Raw genomic sequence first — 20764 nt, forward strand, 5'->3', positions numbered from 1 at the left:
GAGAGATATGGGAATGGGTAGACAGAAGAGATTAGTTTAGTGAGGCGTTTAATTAGGTCAGCACAACATTGTGGGCTGAAGGACCTATTCCTGTGCTGTACTTTCTGTGTACTATGGTTATACCACAATGTCTCTTGCAGATTATTTTCTGTACTGCACCCATGTATCAACTACTGAATTGCAGAGAATAAGCAGTTGTGAAAATTGTTACAGAAAGCAGGTATTCAGCAAATTTAGAGACGTTGTAATGTAGGCAGAAACCAGGAGCTGCTCACAATTACCCATCTGAAACTCAACACTGCCCCTCAGTGGTGGAAAGCTGTAACAACCAGTGAAGCTGTAACCACCGAACTGCGTGTTTACAACCTGCATCACAGACAGTCCCAGGCTGGTTTCTGTTGTGAAATTTCTGGACTGGAAGACTCAGGACAAACTTTCAACTCATTCTCAGCTGACACAATTCATCAAGAATCAAAACTTAACGATGATAATTGGGTGGTTCAGATAACGATAGCATCTTCACAACTTCAGGAAGTCTAGAACTTACAAAAGAATACAACAAAATGTGTGGTTATCACCACACATCAGGTATAAAACTTTAATTCCTGACCAATTATAAACAATGTCAAAGCATATTGAACATTGAGGTCAGTAGTTTTTTTTAAAGTAATAATAAATATTCATTTTACAACACAAACAGACTGGACTAAATGGACTATGTGAGAATTTGGGAGAATTGATGTGTTGGTGGGAAGAGCAGACGATGGACATGGATTCAGTGGGCCAAAGGGCCTGTTTCCCTACTGTGTCACTCCATGACATCCACCACTTCTGTTTGCTGACCAAAACAGCGTGTGATCCAGCAAATCTATTCTAATTTCTGATCCAGATGTTCTGTGGTCTTACACCTCTTCACAGCAAAGAACCCTCAGAGTTCAGCATTCCTCCAAGACCTGGCTCTGAAACAACCCTTGGCAGTTATGACATCAGAGGCTGTGCCTCTGGAACACCCTGCCTGAAAATTCAATGCCCCTAACTTTAAGTACTCCGTTAAAATCATCTTGGCTATGCGTCCGTTCAAAGACTTTGACCAAATACACAGGAACACTCTGGCTCACCATGTATGTGCTAAATACCAATCCAAACATCCCATATTTTGCACATGGTCCATATCTCACAATACCCTCCTTTTACATGTACCTTCCATGATAAATTTTCCCTTTACTATGACAAAGAGATGTTATAAGAATTACTCCTTGTACTAATGATCAGTGAGGTACAGACAGAATCTATATTACCGACAAGTACCTTTATTGTCTAAGCTAACAAAGTACATGAATTTATACACTAAATATGTTATGTGCTTACTCGCTTAGTTTCCCTGGCTCTCCTGAATAGTCAAATAATAGCAAAGGTATTACCCGGACAAAGGAGTCTACGCTGACCAGGCATTCCTCGTAGTCCTGATTCACTCTCCACGTGTTCCACACTGGATTATTCACATTTGTACCCGCGATGGTTATTCTTCAAAGTTATCACTGCTTTGTATGTGAAGACCTCTGCTTTTATACTCATTTCTTACCAATTCAAATATTGCATTCAACTTTCAAATCTCTTTCTTTCTTTTCTTTCAGTTAGTCCTGACGAAGGGTCTGGGCCCAAAATGTCGACTGTGCTTCTTCCTATAGATGCTGCCTGGCCTGCTGCGTTCCACCAGCATTTTGTGTGTGTTGCTTGAATTTCCAGCATCTGCAGATTTCCTCGTGTTTGCCTTCTAGTGTCATTGGTTGTAGGTCATGTGTCTGACTGTTAACACCTTTTTATTGGCTCTGCTCCAGGCCAGCATTAATTTATTGCCCTCTTCCCAGCAAGTGACAATCGGTAATTTATGACTCTTCGTTTTCAATCAGCAACCAGCTTTAATCACGCAAACAGATACAGACCACACCATTCACAAACCTGAATGTTATATCCAACCAAAGAACACTTCACAAATAACTTCTTTATTTGGAAATGATCCCTAGTTCAGCAGATTACCTGAAGCTTCATTGTGTCAACTTTAAAACACTGATCAAGCCAAGCAACTTAAGTTCAAAATGGAAAACTCTTCATAAAATGGCAGCCTCCATCTCCTCCCTTATGGCAAGAACAAAGGCAATTGGTCTGTCTGCTTCCACTGTCCTCGATACATTCGAATTCACTGATTTGCAGACCGAAGTTCTTTCTGGTCTGCAGGCTTCTCAGTCCTTCACTTACTTGAGTGGAACTGTCAGGATTGACCGAGATCAATTACTTCCACTGGTTAGAATACATCATGAAATGGAGCGTTAGATTTAAGCTTGGAAGCACGTATCTATGTAAAGGAAAAATTAAATCAGCAACTCTTCTGCTGAAGATTAAAGATTTGATTAGCTTTACTTGTCACATGTACTTTGAAACATCAAAACATACAGTGAAACACATCATTCATGTCAATGAACAACATAGTGTGAGGTTGTGTTGGGGGCAGCCTGCAAATGTCACCATGCTTCCAGTGGCAATATGCAGTGCTCCTTACAGACAGTGGTGAAAATTGAACACTGACTTTCCAATCATTGGCGCTGTAAAGGAAACCATAAAGAAACAATATCAAGATTCATATAAATAGTTAAACTTTAGACATGTTGAAGGAGGTTGGAATGGCCAAACAAGAAATCACAAAGAAACAAAGATTGCTGTATCTTTTTTGTTGTTGACTGAGGCTGCAATATAGCAAGAAAATATGAACGTATTTCATCTGGAAAAAGATCATCTACTTTCACAAGACAGTAGTTCTTGCACCTCCTTTACACTGCAGTAATAACACAATATAGACCAGGCCCCCAAACCTCTTCTGAGTTCTGTATCCTTTACTTCACCATCAGGAAATTTGAAATCACGGACACTAAGTAGAGATTGCTCAACAAACTGACACAGGCTTAAATCAAGGAAACCTCTTTGGTAAAATGTGCTCTACCTCAGTATCTGAATGTCAAGAACAATGACATTCTTAACTTAAAACATTATAAATTTTGCCTGAGACTCTCAGATGCTAGCAAATAAAGATTGTAAGGATCAAACTACGCCAAAGTTCTGACGAATACATTAGGTTGCATATCCTAAATGTTAAATTAAAATATAATTACAGCTATTCTTGGCATACTGTGTGTGGTCAAATCATTAATAATTGAGCGACAGCTTTGAAGCCTCAAAAATTTGCTTAGAATTTGAAGAATATAAAATCTGTCATAATGGTTTGGGCTTCATGCAGTATGCAGTTGCTTTTAAAAAAAAATCACTGCATCAAAATCATTTCATGTTCAAAAGGTGTTGAAAGAGCCCAACCAGAACTTTGTAGTTGACTTTCTTGCCTGTTAAAGCATGTCTCCTTTGAAAGATTTACTTTGCATTCTGACAGGCACACAGCTGGGTGCAGTGCACAAAGGGGGACTCATTTTATGGTCGTGTATCAACAAGAGTTTCGCTCACTAAAACCAGAAAAAAGCAGCAGCCCAGAAGGCCCAGAAAGCATTGTTGTGGAGGACGATCCAAGAAGCACTTTATAGTTGGTGCTGGTTAGCTTTCACTCCGGTTCTGTGCATTCTGAGGTAGGTGATGAGACCAGTCGACTCTTCCGGGGAGGTGGTGGGTGGTCCACAGGTAGGAGTTCTTTGAGTTGCTACCCTTCTCATTATTTATATGACATAGGAGCAGAATTAGGCCATTCAGTCCATCAAGTCTACTCCACCATTCAATTATGGCTGATTTATTTTCCCTTTTAACCCCTATTCTTCTGCTTTCTCCCCGTAACCTTTGACACTCTTACTAATCAAGAACCCACCAAATTTTGCTTAAATATACCCATGACTGGGCCTCCACAGCCATCTGTGACAATGAATTCCACCGACTTACTACCTCAAGAACAGCAGGGTTGCATGAGGAATTACTGGAAGCATAAGTTATAACTGAGTAATTTTCAATTCCCCTCTAAATAGTACGAAAAAGTGATAGAAGACAATGCAAATTATCGTGCACTTTTACTAATGCACTGTCTGTTGCAAGCTTTTCATCGTCCCTACGCGTATACACTTGGTCATGTGACAACAAACTCACCTTTGACTGTATCATTCTTGTCTCTAAGGGCTTTTAACAGATTAAACTCAGTGGCCACTTTATTAGCTACACTTGTACACCTGCTCATTAAGGCAAATATCTAATCAGCCAATCACATGGCAGCAAGTCGGTGCAGAAAAGCATGCTGACAGGGTTAAGAGGTTCAGTTATTCTTCAGAGCAAACACCAAAATGAAGAAATGTGATCTAAGTGACTGACTTTGGAATGGTTGCTGGTGCCAGACAGGGTGGCTGAATATCTCAGAAACTACTGATTTTCTGGGATTTTCCCCACACACAGCAGTCTCTAGAGGTTACAGAGAATGGTGCAAAAAACAAAACAAAAATCTAGTGAGCAGCAGTTCTGTGAGTGAGTACACCTTGTTAATGAGATAAGCCAAAGAAGAACGGCCAGACTGGTTGAAACCGACAGAGAGGTGACAGTAACTCAAATAACCACACATTACAGTGGTGGTGTGCAGAAGAGCATCTCTGAACGTACATGTCAAGGAGATACCTAACAAAGTGGCCACTGAGTGCATATGTATATATACACACCAACCTGTCACAAAATCTACCTAGCACAATGCAGGATGGATACAGATTGAATTTATGACCCTTTTTGTGAATTAGTCAATTTTGATTCAAACTGCAGTACAGAATTGAACATTAATCACTGATCACTGGTCACCCCTTTTGAAGTTGTTTTGAAGACTTGGAGATAATTATATTGATATTATTAGAGTTGTTGTCATCTGCGGAAGATTGTGCAAGCAAGTTGGTATAGGGAATTCTGCATTTACAAACTGATTTGTAGAGAAGCTCACCACTATAGTGGTATGTTATAATTTATCTCAATTACTGACCTACCACATTTTAGCATTTATATATAATTTGGAGACATAATTCCGAGTACACTAATCTGTTTAGCAGCAATGTACACATATTACACGATTACAGATGCCTGAGTTTCTATCCGTTGTATGGAAATACAGTGGGGCATGTTACTCCTTCAAGGTTTCTGCTTAGTTGTAATATAAATGTGGGTGCAAAGAAAATACGATGATAAACAACCTGTCAAAATCCACAGAGACAACTGGCATTGGAGCTTCGGTATGAATGTACAATAATTTGCATTGTCATTCATTACTTTCTATTACACAAAGAAACCACAGTAATTTTACTATGAATATACAGGAAACAATGCTGCTATTTGTACTTAAATAGCTCAAGTTTTAAAAAAGATGTGCATTAGATCGTCCTTGCAAAAGGATCACCAACTTGTCATGGTTCGGAGGCTTGCGTGCTTCTGTTGAGCTATGTTGGCTGCAGTCGGCTTTATGCTTTGGCTCTCGGCAGGGTCACCCATGCCAAACAGGTCAAAGTTTTGAGGCCAGACTAAGAGCGATCCACCAGTCCTCCAGGATCAGGGGCTCAGCTCAGGGCTAGCAACCCTGACTGGCAAGACAAAACTGTAATGGAAACTGCAATGAAAAATCCTTCTACTTCCGAGTGTGACAGCATTGCTGAGTCTCAACCCAGGACCTGCATGATTAACAGTAGTGAAAACAGAGTTAATGACATGACGAAGGAAGCCCTGGACACCACTAGAGATAGAGGACCCTCCATTGCAGCATTACAGGCAGGAGGGGAGAGGGGAGGAGAATGAGGCAGTGCCTTTTTCCAACCTTGTCAACCTGCTCGATAACTGCAGCAGCATATTCTACATTGCTTTCTTTGTACTATTTTGATTATTATGTACGCCATAATCTGGATGGCAATGTCTCCGGTTTCTGTGACAATAATAAAGAAACACTAATAAGACAGAGTTGTCTTAAAAACATTAAGTTCCTCCTGTGGATTGTTTTGCCTCAGTAACCCTCATTTTCTTTCAAAAAATAAATGCACACCTCAAAGGTCAAAGTAAATTTAGTATCAAAGTGTCACCATATACTACCCTGAGATTAATTTCCTTGCTGGCATTCAAAAATTCAAAGTACATTTAATATCAAAGTATGTATACAGAATACAACTCTGAAATTTGTCCCCCTGCAGACAGCCGCTTAACAAAAATCACCATGGAACCATGGTGGCACTATCTCGATGAGTAGAACAAAGAAATACAACAGAATAAATGGAAAAACTACACGCAAAGGCTGACAAACAACCAACATGTTAAAGACAACAAACTGTGCAAATACAAAAGTAAAAGTGAATAAATAATACTGAGAACACGAATTATATAAAAGTGAAAGTGAGTCCATAGGTTGTGGGATCAGTTCAGTGGTGAGTGAAGTTATCCATACGGTTCAGCGGGTAGATGGTTGATTGTAGGGGAATAGCTATTCCTGAACTAAGGCTCCTTGGTGCTTTGCAGTTTCAGTGCTCCAAAGCCAGGATCTGACTGTTTTGATTCATGGGGTCTGCTGCAGAAAGAGTCTAGGACCAGAGAGACAACAGACCTTAAGAGTAGTTGAAGTGGAGGCCAGACAGTGCAGCAGATCTGACTTTACATCATCTGCAATTCCCACAATATTGTGATTCGGGTAGGGCCTTACCCGTCATACATGCTGCACCTCCCCTGAGCAGCACCCATGACACAACAAATTTTCATTAGTCCAATGCATTAAAAACACGAGTATGAGGCTCTCCAGCTTCGGCAAATTGGGCAAACTGAAATGATGCAATGTGAGTAAGACTCAACCGCCAAAGTACACTCAGTGACCACTTTATTAGTCATCTCCCGTAGCTAATAGTGCCCACTGAGCGTATGTTTGTAGTTATCTGCTGCTGTAGCCCAACCACTTTCAGGTTTGACATGTGCATTTAGGGACGCTCTTTTATACACCACTGTTGTAATACGTTACTGTCGCCTTCCTGTCAGCTTGAACCAGTTTGGCCAGTCTTCTTTGACCTCTCTCATGAACAAGGTGTTTTCACCCACAGAACTGCTGCTCACTGTGGTTTTTTTTGTTTTTCACACACCATTGTCTGTAAACACTCGAGGAAATCAACAGTTTGTGAGAAACTCAAACCACCCCATCTGGCACCAACAATCATTCCACAGTCGCAGTAACTTAGATTACATTTCTTCCCCTTTCTGATGGTTGGTCTAAGCAACAGCTGAACCTCTTAACCATGTCTGCATGTTTTTAATGCACTGAGTTGCTGCCACGTGATTAACTGATTATATATTTGCATTAACAAGGTATACAGGTGTACCTTATAAAGTGGCTATTGAGTGTACATCCTGAGAACGCTGGATAATACAAACTAACATGGATGGAATGCTTAGAAAGGTTAGAAGCAAGCCTCAGGTTACGTTCTCAGAGTTAAAAAGGGAGAGCACGGAATGCCTACAATCGTACTGTGGCACAGCTAATAGAGTCACTGCCTTGAATCTCCAGAGACGCCAGGCTCTATCCCAACTTCAGGTGCTATCTGTGTGTGGTTTGCATGTTCTCCCTGCATTCACAAGGGTTTCCTCCAAGTGCTCCAGTTTCCTCCCACATGATAAAGACCTGCGGGTTAGTCAGCCAACTGGGTGTGTTGAGGTATGGCTGAATTTGAGTGGGCAGCTGATAAGAATGTGGGGAGAGTAAAAACAGGAAAAATACAGGATGACTGTAAATGCATGGTCGATGGCTGGCATAGATTGGGTGGGCCAAAGGGCCTGCTTCAGAAGAATAGCTTTAACAGATGTACATCGAAACATCAAAACACACAGCGAAATGTGTCACCTGCAACAACGACCCAAAACAATCTGAGGATGCGGTGGGGGCAGCCTGCTATTGTCGCCATGCCTCCGGTGCCAACGTACCATGCCCTCAACTTACTAACTCCTAACCCTTACTCCTTTGGAATGTGGAAGGAAACTGGAGCAACGAGAAAAAAAACCCATGCAAACACAAGGAGAATGTACAAACTCCTTACAGACAGCAATGAGAATTGAACCCTGATCTTCCGATTGCTACGCAACCATGCTGCCTGGTGCTGTCTTTCACTCTCTCTCTCTCTCTCTGATTAGCATTGTGCATCTTGCTCCAATATAGCTGCCTACAGGATGCTCAACACAGGCAGATTTCACCGTGAGACTGATCCCATTACGTTAACCAGACTGGAACACCAAATTCAGTTTCCAGAAGCAAACCATACCTGTCCGAGTAAGTGGTGGGCTAGTACCCAGCGACAGAGCTCTATTCAGACGACCAGGAAGCGAGCCAGGGGAATTCCGTTTGGAAGTTTTATACAGTTGCTGTCTTGCCAGTTGAGGAATACTGGGAGGCACAGGGATGAACAGTGAGACTGGCGTCGAAGCACGCGATGCAAGTGCACCATCACCACAGAAGGAATTGATCGATTCACCAGACAGGTATCTGCAAAACACAAACATCTCCTTGAAGGGAATTTCTAGACTTAATAACGAGCAGCATAATAGTGATCTATTACCCAGAAGTGAAACGTAACCATGTGGAACACAAGGCTCTGTGGAATTTTGTATATTGGCTATACTAACATCTCTTGGACAACAATTAATTTAATGCACTGAACCCTGTTCTCTAAAAATGAGAAGTATTAGTGAACAACTGGTTAAGGTCTAGATTTACAACCCAGTGAACACAGCCCAGTCCATCACAGAAAAAGCCCTCCCCACCATTGAGCACATTTACAAGCAGCGATGCTACCGGAAAGAGTCATCTAGGACGCCCACCAGCCAGACCATACTCTCTTCTTGTTGCTGCCATCAGAATAGAGGAACAGCTTTAGGTCCCACACCACCAGGTTCAGGAACAGTTACTACCCTACAAGCAGCAGGTTCCTGAACCAGTGTGGGTAACTTCCTCACCACAATTAACCTACTAACCTATATGTGACCAGTTAACCTACTAACCCATACATGGGTAGAATTGAACCCATGTTGCTGGTGCTATAATAGCTTTATGCTAACTGCTTCGCTTCCATGATATGCATTTTTCTTTTTTTAAAATACATTGTTGCTACAAGCAGACTTTTGTTAAACTTTTGTTAGACAACTTCCTCTGTAGAATTACTGTGCTAATCTGACAACCAATCTGGCTCTCGAATAGAACGTTTGTGTGTTAAAGTGGTTGGTCCCTGGCTTGAATAGTGAAAATTCCAGGGACTTTCAGAGGTTAGTAGATTAATTGGTCACATGGATGTAATTGGGTGACACAAACTTATTGGGACAGAAGGGCTTGTTACCACGCTGCATCTTTGAATGAATAAATCCATGAATAATAATGCATAATAATTAAAAAGTAAATGATAAAAGTAATAATAGCAATAAATTATTTAAACACATACATACTCCAGATTTCTGAATGACTATTGAAACCATCAACACTACCTCACTATGTTTTCGCAATACTTAATTTTATATTTTTTTTACTGTAATTCAGTTTTTATGTAATGTACTGCTGCCACAAGAACAACAAATTTCACAACACGTCAGTGATATTAAACTTGATTCTGTCACAAATACATACACACACACACATACAGAGAATGAAAGCCGGCATTTTCCATCTCCTATAGGATAGATCACCTTCCCAGGAAAAAATCTGATAAATCTCCATTACACTCCCTCTACAGCCAGTGTATCTTTAGAATCAGTAGACAGTTAACATACTTCAGGTGAGGTCTTGCCAAGGCCCTATATAATTGCAGTAATACAATATTACTCTTGTACTCAAATCTTATACTGATAAAGACCATCTTAGCATTTGCTTTCCTAATTACCTGTTGCACGTTACAGCAAACAAGGAAATCCAGGTTCCTTTGAACATCAATATTCCCTAATCTCCCACCATTTCAAAAATACTCAGCCTTTCTGTTTTATTTCAGACCTGACACTCCACCCAAAAGCACCATGGAAGCACCTTCGCCAGGTGGACCACAGCAGTGCAAAGCGCCAGCTTGTCACCACATACTAGAAGGTAATTCAAGAACTGCAATAAATGCTGGTTTGGTTGGTGATACAAAGACCATGAGAAATGAGTAATTTATAAAATATTTGGTTTAGAATGATGAAAATATTATCTGCAAATTCTGAGGCTGTGTTCAGTTAGAATGACTCAGAAGGCACTAGTCTCCCCACCATCGAGGGCATCTCATAAAGGTTATGCCTTAAGAAGGCAGCATCCATCATAAAGGACGCCTACCATCTGCTACATGCCCCATTCTCATTGCTATCACCAGGGAGATAGAACAGGAGTCTGAAGGCATACATTCAATGCTTCAGGAATAGCTTCTTCCCCTCTGCCATCATATTTCTGAATGGTCTATGAACGCTGAAAAATATCTCACTATTTAGCTATCTTTGCTATTTCTGGACCCGCTCCAAGGTCAGCACGTCTTTTCTTAGTGAAGGTGCATCAGACTGCTCACAATACTCCAAGTGTGGTCTGACCAATGCCTAATAAAGCCTCAGCATCACATCTTTGCTCTTGTATTTCAGTCTTCTCAAAATGAATGTTAACATTGGATTTGCCTTCCTCACCACCGACTCAACCCAGTGTTCGATGATTGGCAGATCCTGGGGTCAGTGCTGAGGATCGAGTCTTGAGAGTCGAATCAGAAATCCAGAAGTCAAAGCCCAGCGGCCAGACTCATCAGTGGTCCCATCACCAGTGAGCGTGGAGTTCAAGACAGTGTTCGGTGATTGTCAAGCCCTAGGGTCGAGGCCAAGGATCAAGGCCAAAGGTCAAATTGGAAGCCTGGAAGTCAAGACCCATTGACCAGAGTACTTAGGGGTCTCATCATCAGCGAGTCTGGAGTTCAAGGCATATATTACATGCTCTCTGTTTTGTTTTTAAGCTGTCTTTGACTTTCCTTGTCAGCCATAGATGTCTTTTCCACGATTTAGAATATTTAGTGTTTGGGATATATCCATCCTGCACCTTCCAAGTTACCCCAGAAATTCCAACTGTTGCTGTTCTTCCAGCATCCCTGTTAGTGTCCCCTTCCAATCAACTTTGGTCAGCTCCCCTCTCATACCTCTGTAATTTCCTTTACTCCACTGTAATGCTTTACCTTCTCCCTCTCAAACTGCAGAGTGAATTCTATATCATGATCACTGCTCCTAACGGTTCCTTTACCTCAAACTCCCTAATAAAATCTGGTTCATTACACAATACCCAATCCATAATTTTCTTTCTCCTAATAGGCTTAACCACAAGCTGCTCTAAAAAGGCATTCTATATATTCCTTCTCTTGAGATCCATCCAGCACCAACCTGATTTTCACAATCTACCTGCATATTGAAATTCCCCATGCCCTTATTACATATATTTTCTATTTCCCGTTGAAATTTATATCCCACATCCTGGCTACTGTACAGGAGCCTTTATATAACCTCACTAAGGTCTTTTTTTAAACCTTTGCAGTTTCTTATCTCTACCCACAAAGATTTTACATCTTCTGATCCGATGTCACCTCTTTTCTAAGGATTTGAGTAACACACACAAAATGCTAGAGGAACTCAGCAGGCCAGGCAGCATCTAGGAAAAGAGTACAGTTGACATTTTGGGCCGAAACTCTTCAACAGGACTTTGTTGTTAAGCATCCAACTATGAACTTCTTTTAGCCACGACTCTGAGATGCCCACAGTGTCATATCTGCCAACCTCTAACTGTGCTACAACATCATCTACCTTATTCTGTATACTGCATGCATTCAAATATAACACCTTCAATCCTGCATTCATCACCTTTTTCAATTTTGCCTGTTACATTTCAATTCATCCCACTGACTTCAACTTTGCTCTAACATCTCTCTACACACTACATTGACTTGAATACCAACTGACCCAACCTCAGCCCTATCACTCCCACCCCCACCCCCCCCCCCCCAACCTTCCCCAACGGCTCGAGCAAATCTACCCACGTGGATACTGGTCCCCCTCGGGCTGAGGTGTAACCTGTCCTTTTTGGACAGGTCATACTTTCCAAGAGATCACAATAATCCAGAAATCTGAAACGCTGCCCCTTGCACCACTCCCTCAGCCACTCATTCATCTGTACTATCATCCTATTCCTGCCCTGACTAGCACATGGTACTGGTAGTAATCCAGAGATTACTACTTTTAGCTTAATTTAACATAGCCTAATGACAGGACACTTTACAATGATTAATTAACCAACCAACTGGAATGTCTTTGGGACTGTGGGAAGGAACTGGAGCATTGAGAGAAAACCCACCCATTCAAGGGGAGGGCATACAAGCTCCTTACAGGCTGTGCTGGAATTGAACTCCAAAACCCCAATGCCCCGAACTGTAGTAGCATTGTGCTAACCACTACACTACCATAGCCTCCCAAGGTAGAACAAGGTAAAACAATGACAATGCAGAATATCGTGTAAAAGATACAAAGAAATTGCGGTGCAGGTAAAAAATAAACTGCAAGATTATAACAAAGTAGATTGCCAGGTCAATAGTCCATCTTATCATACAAGAGGTCTGTGCAAGAGTCTGATATGTATGTACTTTGACAATAAATTTACTTTCAACCTTGAATCTCATTACATCAAGACCTTGATGGACATACTGCTATTAATTTACAGTTAAGTTGGTACTACTGAACATGTGTGATAGTTTACTGGTAGTTAATAAGTTAATAAATCCAACTAAAAATACCTTTTCTGAGGTAAATTGCATTGAATTATCACCGTAAACAGTGAAGGGGCGTACAATAGCGAGGTGAGCTCACGGGAGATGAGCTGTGATGGTGTGTTGCAGAATCGTTGCAGATGGAGTTCTGATGCTCGTATGACTACCCTGAGTGCTAGGTTGGATTGCTCTGGGTGCCGAGAGAAGTTGGGGTCTGTGCAGAGGAGATTCAATGCCCATACAACTGGCCCAGCAGGTGCAAAGTTGGATCGCTCTGGACGCCAAGCTGATTGGAAGAGCTTGAGAATGGCTTTGGGTTGGGTGGCGTGGTCTAGGCCCCAAGTCCTTTGCAGTAGCTGGGCCATAGTGTGAGGTACAAACTGCTGTTCAGATCATTTAAATGCTGGCCCAGATCAAGGCGTGAGCCAATTTCACTCACTCTCTGCGATGTCCACTCCTCTCTCCAGGATGCTGGAGTCTTTCACTGTTCTGTTGTTTGGTCAATTTAAACATCTGTCCGGATAGACTGAAAAGACAGGGTGTTGGGATCTGAGGCGAGAGCTGATTTCTCTCATTCTCCGTGATGGTCACTCCTCTCGCCAAGCTGCTGAGGCTATGATAACTACCCCAGCTGCTGTGCTCCATGCCCACTAATATGATGAACTGGTAAACGAGGCTTTGGGCCTATTCCGGGCTGCTAAGAATGGTTGATTGCATAACAACTGAATAAACAGGTTGAATCAGTTGTCAGCCAGGCTGAGTTGATCACAGGTATTCAGAGAGTCAACATATCAATAAGATTGAAAGAGAACAGAGAAAATTTATAAAGATGTTGTTGGGACTTGAGAACGCAAGTTATAGGGAAAGGTTGAATAGGTTAGGACTTTATTCCCTGGAGTGTAGGAAGATTTGATAGAGGTATACTAAATTATAAGGGTATAAATAAGGTAAACACATGCAGGCTTTTTCCTCTCAGTTTGGGTAAGACTAGAGGTCATGGGTTAAGGATGAAATACTTAAGGGGAACCTGAGGGGGAATTTCTTCACAGAATGGTGCAAGTGTGAATGAACTTCCAGCTCAAGTGGTGGATGCGGGTTTGAGTGCAACATTTAAGAGATATTTGGGTGTACGTGGATGGGAGGGGTACCAGGGGCTATGGTGCAGGTGCGGGTCGATGGGACTAAGCAGATCACAGTCTAGATGGGCTGTAAGGTCTGTTTCTGTGCTGTAGTGCTCTATGACTCTATAAAGATCAAAATTACTTGACCTCATCCCCACTGATCTGTGGTAGATGCATCCATCCATGATAGCATCAACAGAAGTTTAAACTCGGCACAGATAACTGTAATAATGCAGAGCATCAATTTTTTTTTAAGAAAAATCATTCACCTGAAATACCAATTTGATGAAACATGCACAAAGTGTTGGAAGAACTCGGCAGGTCAGGCAGCATCCACACAAAGGAATAAAGAGTCGATGTTTTCTATCTGCCTTGTACTGATACCCATTTCATTTAAACGCACTCAGACAGGAAGCAGTTCAGAAACAATCACCCAGTGGAAAGGTATCTTCCACTCACTGTGGCAACCGGACATTACACAGATATTCTCAGAGTACCATACGCAGCGCATTCACATCGAATAATTATTAACATTAAAATCTCAACCTTACATTGCCCTAAAGCATTTTACATCTAATATCTTTTAGAAGGATCAAGGCTGTGGAGATCAATTTGTCTAAAAAAAAAACAGCATTTAGTAACTACTAAGGGACATCCCCTAGAGCTTCACAGGAGTAATACCAGCCAAGATTGGACACCACGCCACAGTGGTGACTAGGAGGCATAGCTTCAAAGGGACATAATATAGGGGAAGAATGGGTGATTTAGGGGGAAATTCCAGAAAATAAGGTCTTGGGGGACTGCTATCAGAGATTCAGGAGTGCAGAGATCTCAAAAGCTTCTATGGTGGAAGGAGATTATAGAATTAGAGAAGTATGGGGCCATGAAAGGATGAGAACAAGACTAAGAAAACAGCAGCAGCACATTCAGTCAGTGACAAATCTGCACCTCTGACTCACACTTAAGCAAAGGCATGTAGATAGATAGATACTTTATTCATCCCCATGGGGAAATTCAACATTTTTTCCAATGTCCCATATACTTGTAGCAAAAACTCATTACATACAATACTTAACTCAGTAATAATATGATATGCATCTAAATCACTAACTCAAAAAGCATTAATAATAGCTTTAAAAAAAGTTCTTAAGTCCTGGCAGTTGAATTGTAAAGCCTAATGGCATTGGGGAGTATTGACCTCTTCATCCTGTCTGAGGAGCATTGCATCGACAGTAACCTGTCGCTGAAACTGCTTCTCTGTCTCTGGATGGTGCTATGTAGAGGATGTTCAGGGTTTTCCATAATTGACCGTAGCCTACTCAGCGCCCTTCGCTCAGCTACCGATGTTAAACTCTCCAGTACTTTGCCCACGACAGAGCCCGCCTTCCTTATCAGCTTATTAAGACGTGAGGCGTCCCTCTTCTTAATGCTTCCTCCCCAACACGCCACCACAAAGAAGAGGGCGCTCTCAACAACTGACCTATAGAACATCTTCAGCATCTCACTGCAGACATTGAATGACGCCAACCTTCTAAGGAAGTACAGTCGACTCTGTGCCTTCCTGCACAAGGCATCTGTGTTGGCAGTCCAGTCTAGCTTCTCGTCCAACTGTACTACAACACATTATTATTTTCTTGCAGGCATCCACAGGAAAATAAATACATATAATACAATTCACGAGAAACCATCCATAATAAAGGCAAAGCTCCTCAAAGTAGTAGTAGTAGTAGTAGTAGAGTCAGTTCTGTGCTAAGGCGAGTGAAGCCATCTATGCTCGGCCAAGAGCCCAATGTTTGTAGAACCTGGTGTAGAACCCAAGACTCCTGCACCTCTCGCCCGATGGTAGTAATGAGAAGGGGGGGGGGGAGAAGGGTCAAACGCAGGCAGATGGGACGGGCTCAAGTGAGGGAACTTGGCTGACACAGAGTGATGGGCTGAATACCAGCTTTCCACTCGAGCATTGATGTTTTAATTTGGCGAGAACTCCACCCCAGTGCTCTCACTTTCAGTGATGGGTGAGTATAGTCCACTTCAAGGTGCCGTACTTGCATTCCTGAGTCAAGTTCACCGAATCCGTCAGGAGAGTGTAAAATCATTAGTTCATTTAGGTGGTTCCAAAGTGTTTTTCTTAAAGGGAAAATACAGGCTGAGGATTGCAGTTCAGAAGTATATCTAGTAGTGTTGTGAGTAGCCTGCAAAATATCACCATATATTGCCAATGCCATCTTGGAAATTATTCCTAGAATGTCAAAACATTAGCCTACAACCACTAGCACTACCTTAGACAGAATTTGTAAAGTCTTTGTTCAATGGTTGCATGTGCACACTTCTACCTGTTACACAGAAAGCCAAGGACTTTATATTAGCATATTACAACTACAGAAGTAGTTATACAGTGGTGCTAGAAAGTTTGTGAACCCTTTAGCATTTTCTCTATTTCTGCATAAATATGACCTAAAATGTGATCACATCTTCACACAAGTACAAAAACTAAATAAAGAGAACCCACTTAAATAAACACAAAACATTATATTTGTTCATTTATTGAATAAAATGATCCAATATTACATGGATTTGTTGGAAAAAGTGTGTGAACTTCTTGGATTGCCAGTTCATTTAAAGGGGAAGTTAGAGTCAGGTGTTTCAATCAATGGGATGACAATCAAGTGTGAGTGTGGGAGGCCCTGCTCTATTTAAAGAACATAAACCTGGGTCTTCACTATCAAAGTATGATCTTCACCACAGATTTTTGGAAGTGTGCCATGCCTCAATCCAAGGAGATTTCTGAGGACCTCAAAAAAAAGAGTTGTTGATGCTTACCAGGCTGGAAAAGCATAACTTTCTAAAGAGTATGGGCTCCACAAATCCAGTAACGTAGATGCTGTACAAGTGGAGGAAACTCAACACCATTGTTACTCTCCCCAGGAGTGGTCAGCCAGCAAAAATTACTCCAAGAACAAAGAGTAATGTTCCAGGAGGTCACAAAGAACCCCAGGGTAACATCTAAGGAGCTTCAGGCTTCTCTTACATTGACCAATGTCAGTGTTCATGAGTCTACCATCAGGCAAACACTCAACAACAATCATGCGCATGGCAGGATTGCACAGAGAAAGCCACTCCCCAAGGGAAAATAGCTGCCCATCTAAATTTGCTAAAGACCACGTAGATAAGCCAGAGGGCTATTGGAAGAATGTTCTGTGGATGGATGAGTCCAAAATAGAACTTTTTGACTTAAGTGAGAAGTGCTATATTTGCCGAAAAGCAAACACTGCATTCCAGCATAATAACCTCACTGTATTTGTGAAACTCCCCAGGCAGTGTCATGGTTTGGGCCTGTTTTGCTGCCTTGGGACCAGGACAGCTTGCCATCATTGATGAACTATGAATTCTGAATTGTACCAGCAAATTCTACAGGAAAATGTCAGGGTATTCATCCGTGAACTGAAGCTCAAGAGAAAATGGGTCTTGTATTAAGACGACAACTCTATCTAAATACATAAGTCAGACTATGGTTAAATCAGAAGAAATTTCACTTTTTGGAATGGCCGAGTCAAAGTCCTGACCTTAATCCTATAGAAATGCTGTGGAAGGACCTGAAGCTCGCAGTCAATGCAAGGAAGCCCACCAACATCCCAGAGTTGAAGCAGTTTTATGAGTAGGAATGGACTAAAATTCCTCCAAGCCAACATGCAGGGCTGATCAACAGTTACTGGAAACCTTTGGTTGAAGTTATTGCTGTACACGGGGGTCACACCAGTTACTGAAAGTAAAGGTTCACAAACTTCTTCCAACAAATACATATTATATTGGATAATTTTTCTCAATAAATAAATGAAGTATAATGTTTATTGTGTTATTTATTTAATTGGGTTGTCTATCTAGTTTTAGGACTTGTGTGAAGATCTGATCACATTTTAGGTCATATTTATGCAGAAATAGGGAAAATTCTACAGGGTTCACAAGCTCTCTAGCACCACTGCAGAACTACAATAGACAAGTTAGCACTGGATGCATTAGACACTACAAATGGCTCAGTTATTGCTGCAAAATAGTTTGTGTATTTCAATTAATTCTATTATGCAACTAAGTGAACAGCTTGGCATTCAGTAAACAATGCCCACTTCAGCAGACTAATAGCTTCACCAACCATACGCGCACAGTTTCAATTGCTTCCAATACCTGTACAAAATTTTATTAGGAGTCAAGCATAATTTCCTACATGCAATGTTTAATGACAAATATTGAAGTTATGTATTCAGAGACTGCTTCCTGCATCCTATTCCATTCAACCAATTTAACCATAATACACACATTTGACCCTTGCTCAAAGTTCAAAGTAAATTTATTATCAAACTACCATATACTAGCCCAAGATTCATCATCTTGCAGCATTCACAGTAGAACGAAACGCCCAGTCCAACATTACCATCAAAACACTCAGCCTTGATTTCAACCTTGTTGGCTTCACCCCTCCTCTGTGACATCCTATGTCCCTGCAATCCACCGAGACCTCTTTGCTGCTGGCCTCTTGCTCATCCAGCTTGCAATCATAATGGTCTCATCTCTTCCACAATTTCAGCTCTGTAGTTCACTGGTTTCGCTCGCCTTTGAGAAGTTGCTCAAAACCCCTCAACTAACTTATAAGCCATTTATCCAATGCTTGAAGTTTATTTTTTGCCTCAAGGTAAAAGTTGAAACATAGTACAGCACAGGTAAAGGCACTTCAGCCTTGATGTGCTGAAAAATTAAGCTAATGTCACCTAGTTAAACTAACCCCTTCTATCTGTACATCCCTCCATTCCCTTCATAACGTTCTTCAATCAGTGGAGGTTCAAGTACTTAATTACTGTAATAATTATTGTAATACTTAATGATTCAATTTGTTTGCAGGATTTAAGGTAATATCATTGCATAAAACCAGAATTAAATCCAACTTCCGAATAGAGGTGACTCCAAAACTTAATGCCTTCAAAGATGTTTATTTTGGCTGCAAAAATTGCAATTACCAGTATGCAGAACAGCTGACATAAAAGTATTTACATTTTTTAATAGCCATGAACAGATACCAGGCTGTAATATAACTTAAATTTGAAAATATCAAAAAGGATCCTGCAGTTACTGGCAGCTGATGCAGACTCAGAGTAACACACACAAAATGGAGGAACTCCAATCGAAAGAAATAAATGGTTGACATTTCAGGCTTAGAGTCTCTTGGTTCAAAACCTTTGCCTTGCCTTGTGCCCTTAACTCCTGGTGGAGTCGTCGGGGCGCCATCATGACAAGCTTTGCACCGCTGTCGCGGTTGTGTGCCAGGACCTGGGTCACCGCAAATGTTTTCCCTGTCCATTCTCTAACGTTGTCCGTCCATCTTTTCCTCTGTCTGCCTCTCCTCCTTTTCCCCTCTACAGTTCCTCGTAGAACAGTCTTTGCAAGGCCACTCGATCTCGTTACGTGGCCGTTCCATCTCAGCTTTCTTTTCTTCACCGTCGTGAGGAGGTCTTCATGAGGGCCAATGTGGTGCTGGATGGACTTGCGGACCTGCTCGTTTGTGATGTGGTCCAAGTATGAGATGCCCAAGGTGTTGCAATAGCATCTCATTTCCAATGCTTGTATCTTCCTCTGTAGCTCTGCTGGGAGGGTCTTCCTGGAACGGATTATCAGTGATGCCCTTGAAGATCATAGAACCATAGAACACTACAGCACAGCACAGGCCCTTCAGCCCTCCATGTTGTGCCGACCCATATAATCCTTAAAAAAAAGTACTAAACCCACACTACCCCATAACCCTCTATTTTTCTTTCATCCATGTGCCTGTCCAAGAGGCTCTTAAATACCCCTAATCATGTGAGCACAGTCAGCATCGGGGGGAAGAACATCACAAATCTAAGATTTGTTGACGACATTGATGGGCTTGCAGGAAAAGAGGATGAACTGGCCAACCTGGTCAGCCATCTTGACAGAGCCTCCACAAAGTTTGGAATGGAAATAAGTACCGAGAAAACCAAGCTCATTGCAAATGCCAATGGTGCCATCACCACAGACATCTCAGTCTATGGTCAGAAACCTGAGACAGTGCAGCAGTTCAAATACCTGGGGGCAATCATCAGTGATGAAGGATCAAGACCAGAAATCCTGACAAGAACCAGACAATGACTGCACTATCCGAACTCAAGAGAAGGACAGCAACATCACCATGAAATACAAGATCAAACTCCTGCATGCACTGGTATTGTGAGACATGGCTCAAAACATTAACTGTTTAACCCTTTGTATAGACGCTGCCTGACTTGCTGAGTTCCTCCAGTATTTTGTTTGTGCTACTCTAGATTTCCAACTTCTGTAGAATCTCTTGTGGTTTATGATACAGACTCATTCAGAATAGAGAGTCAAATAGCAAGTATTCTCTACTGCCTCCGTAGTCAAAAATAACTATAGGGGCAGTAGCAGAGTACAGATGAAGGGTCTCGACTGTTTATTCCTCTCCATAGATGCTGCCTGACTTACTAAGTTCCTCCAGCATTTTGTGCGTCTTGCACAGAAGTTAGTGAAGTGCGAAGGGAAAGGTTTACTGAAGTCCAATGCCATCTTCAGCTTTACACACCAATTTATCCCAAGAAAAATCAAGAACTGGATTAACAAGACAACCAGTTTGATTTGGATGGGTAAACTTATATTTGGTCTAATCACACTGTGCTTTCCAATTCTGGCTTCTTACCCTTCCTTTCCAGAGCTAATAAAGGGTCTCAGCCCAAAATATTAACCGTTTATTCCTCTCCCTAGATGCTACCTGACCTGCTGAGTCCTCTAGCATTTTGTGTGTTCTGCTCTAGATTTCCAGCATCTGCAGACTCGTATTTATGGCTTGCATCAATAAAATGTTTTCAC

The 20764-nt window shown here is 41.6% G+C and overlaps 1 protein-coding gene across 2 annotated transcripts in view; it reads right to left on the minus strand.

Moving 5' to 3' along the window:
* Positions 1–20764, minus strand: part of tmem201 (transmembrane protein 201) — a 185878-nt gene that overhangs the window by 79169 nt on the left and 85945 nt on the right. For both annotated transcript variants that reach the window (XM_073032260.1, XM_073032259.1), the window contains exon 7: positions 8286–8506. In XM_073032260.1, coding sequence (XP_072888361.1) covers positions 8286–8506 — 221 coding nt within the window. The remainder of the gene's footprint in view (positions 1–8285; positions 8507–20764) is intronic.

The sequence above is a fragment of the Hemitrygon akajei genome, chromosome 29 (assembly GCF_048418815.1).
Source record: "Hemitrygon akajei chromosome 29, sHemAka1.3, whole genome shotgun sequence".
NCBI classification, from domain to species: Eukaryota; Metazoa; Chordata; class Chondrichthyes; order Myliobatiformes; family Dasyatidae; genus Hemitrygon; species Hemitrygon akajei.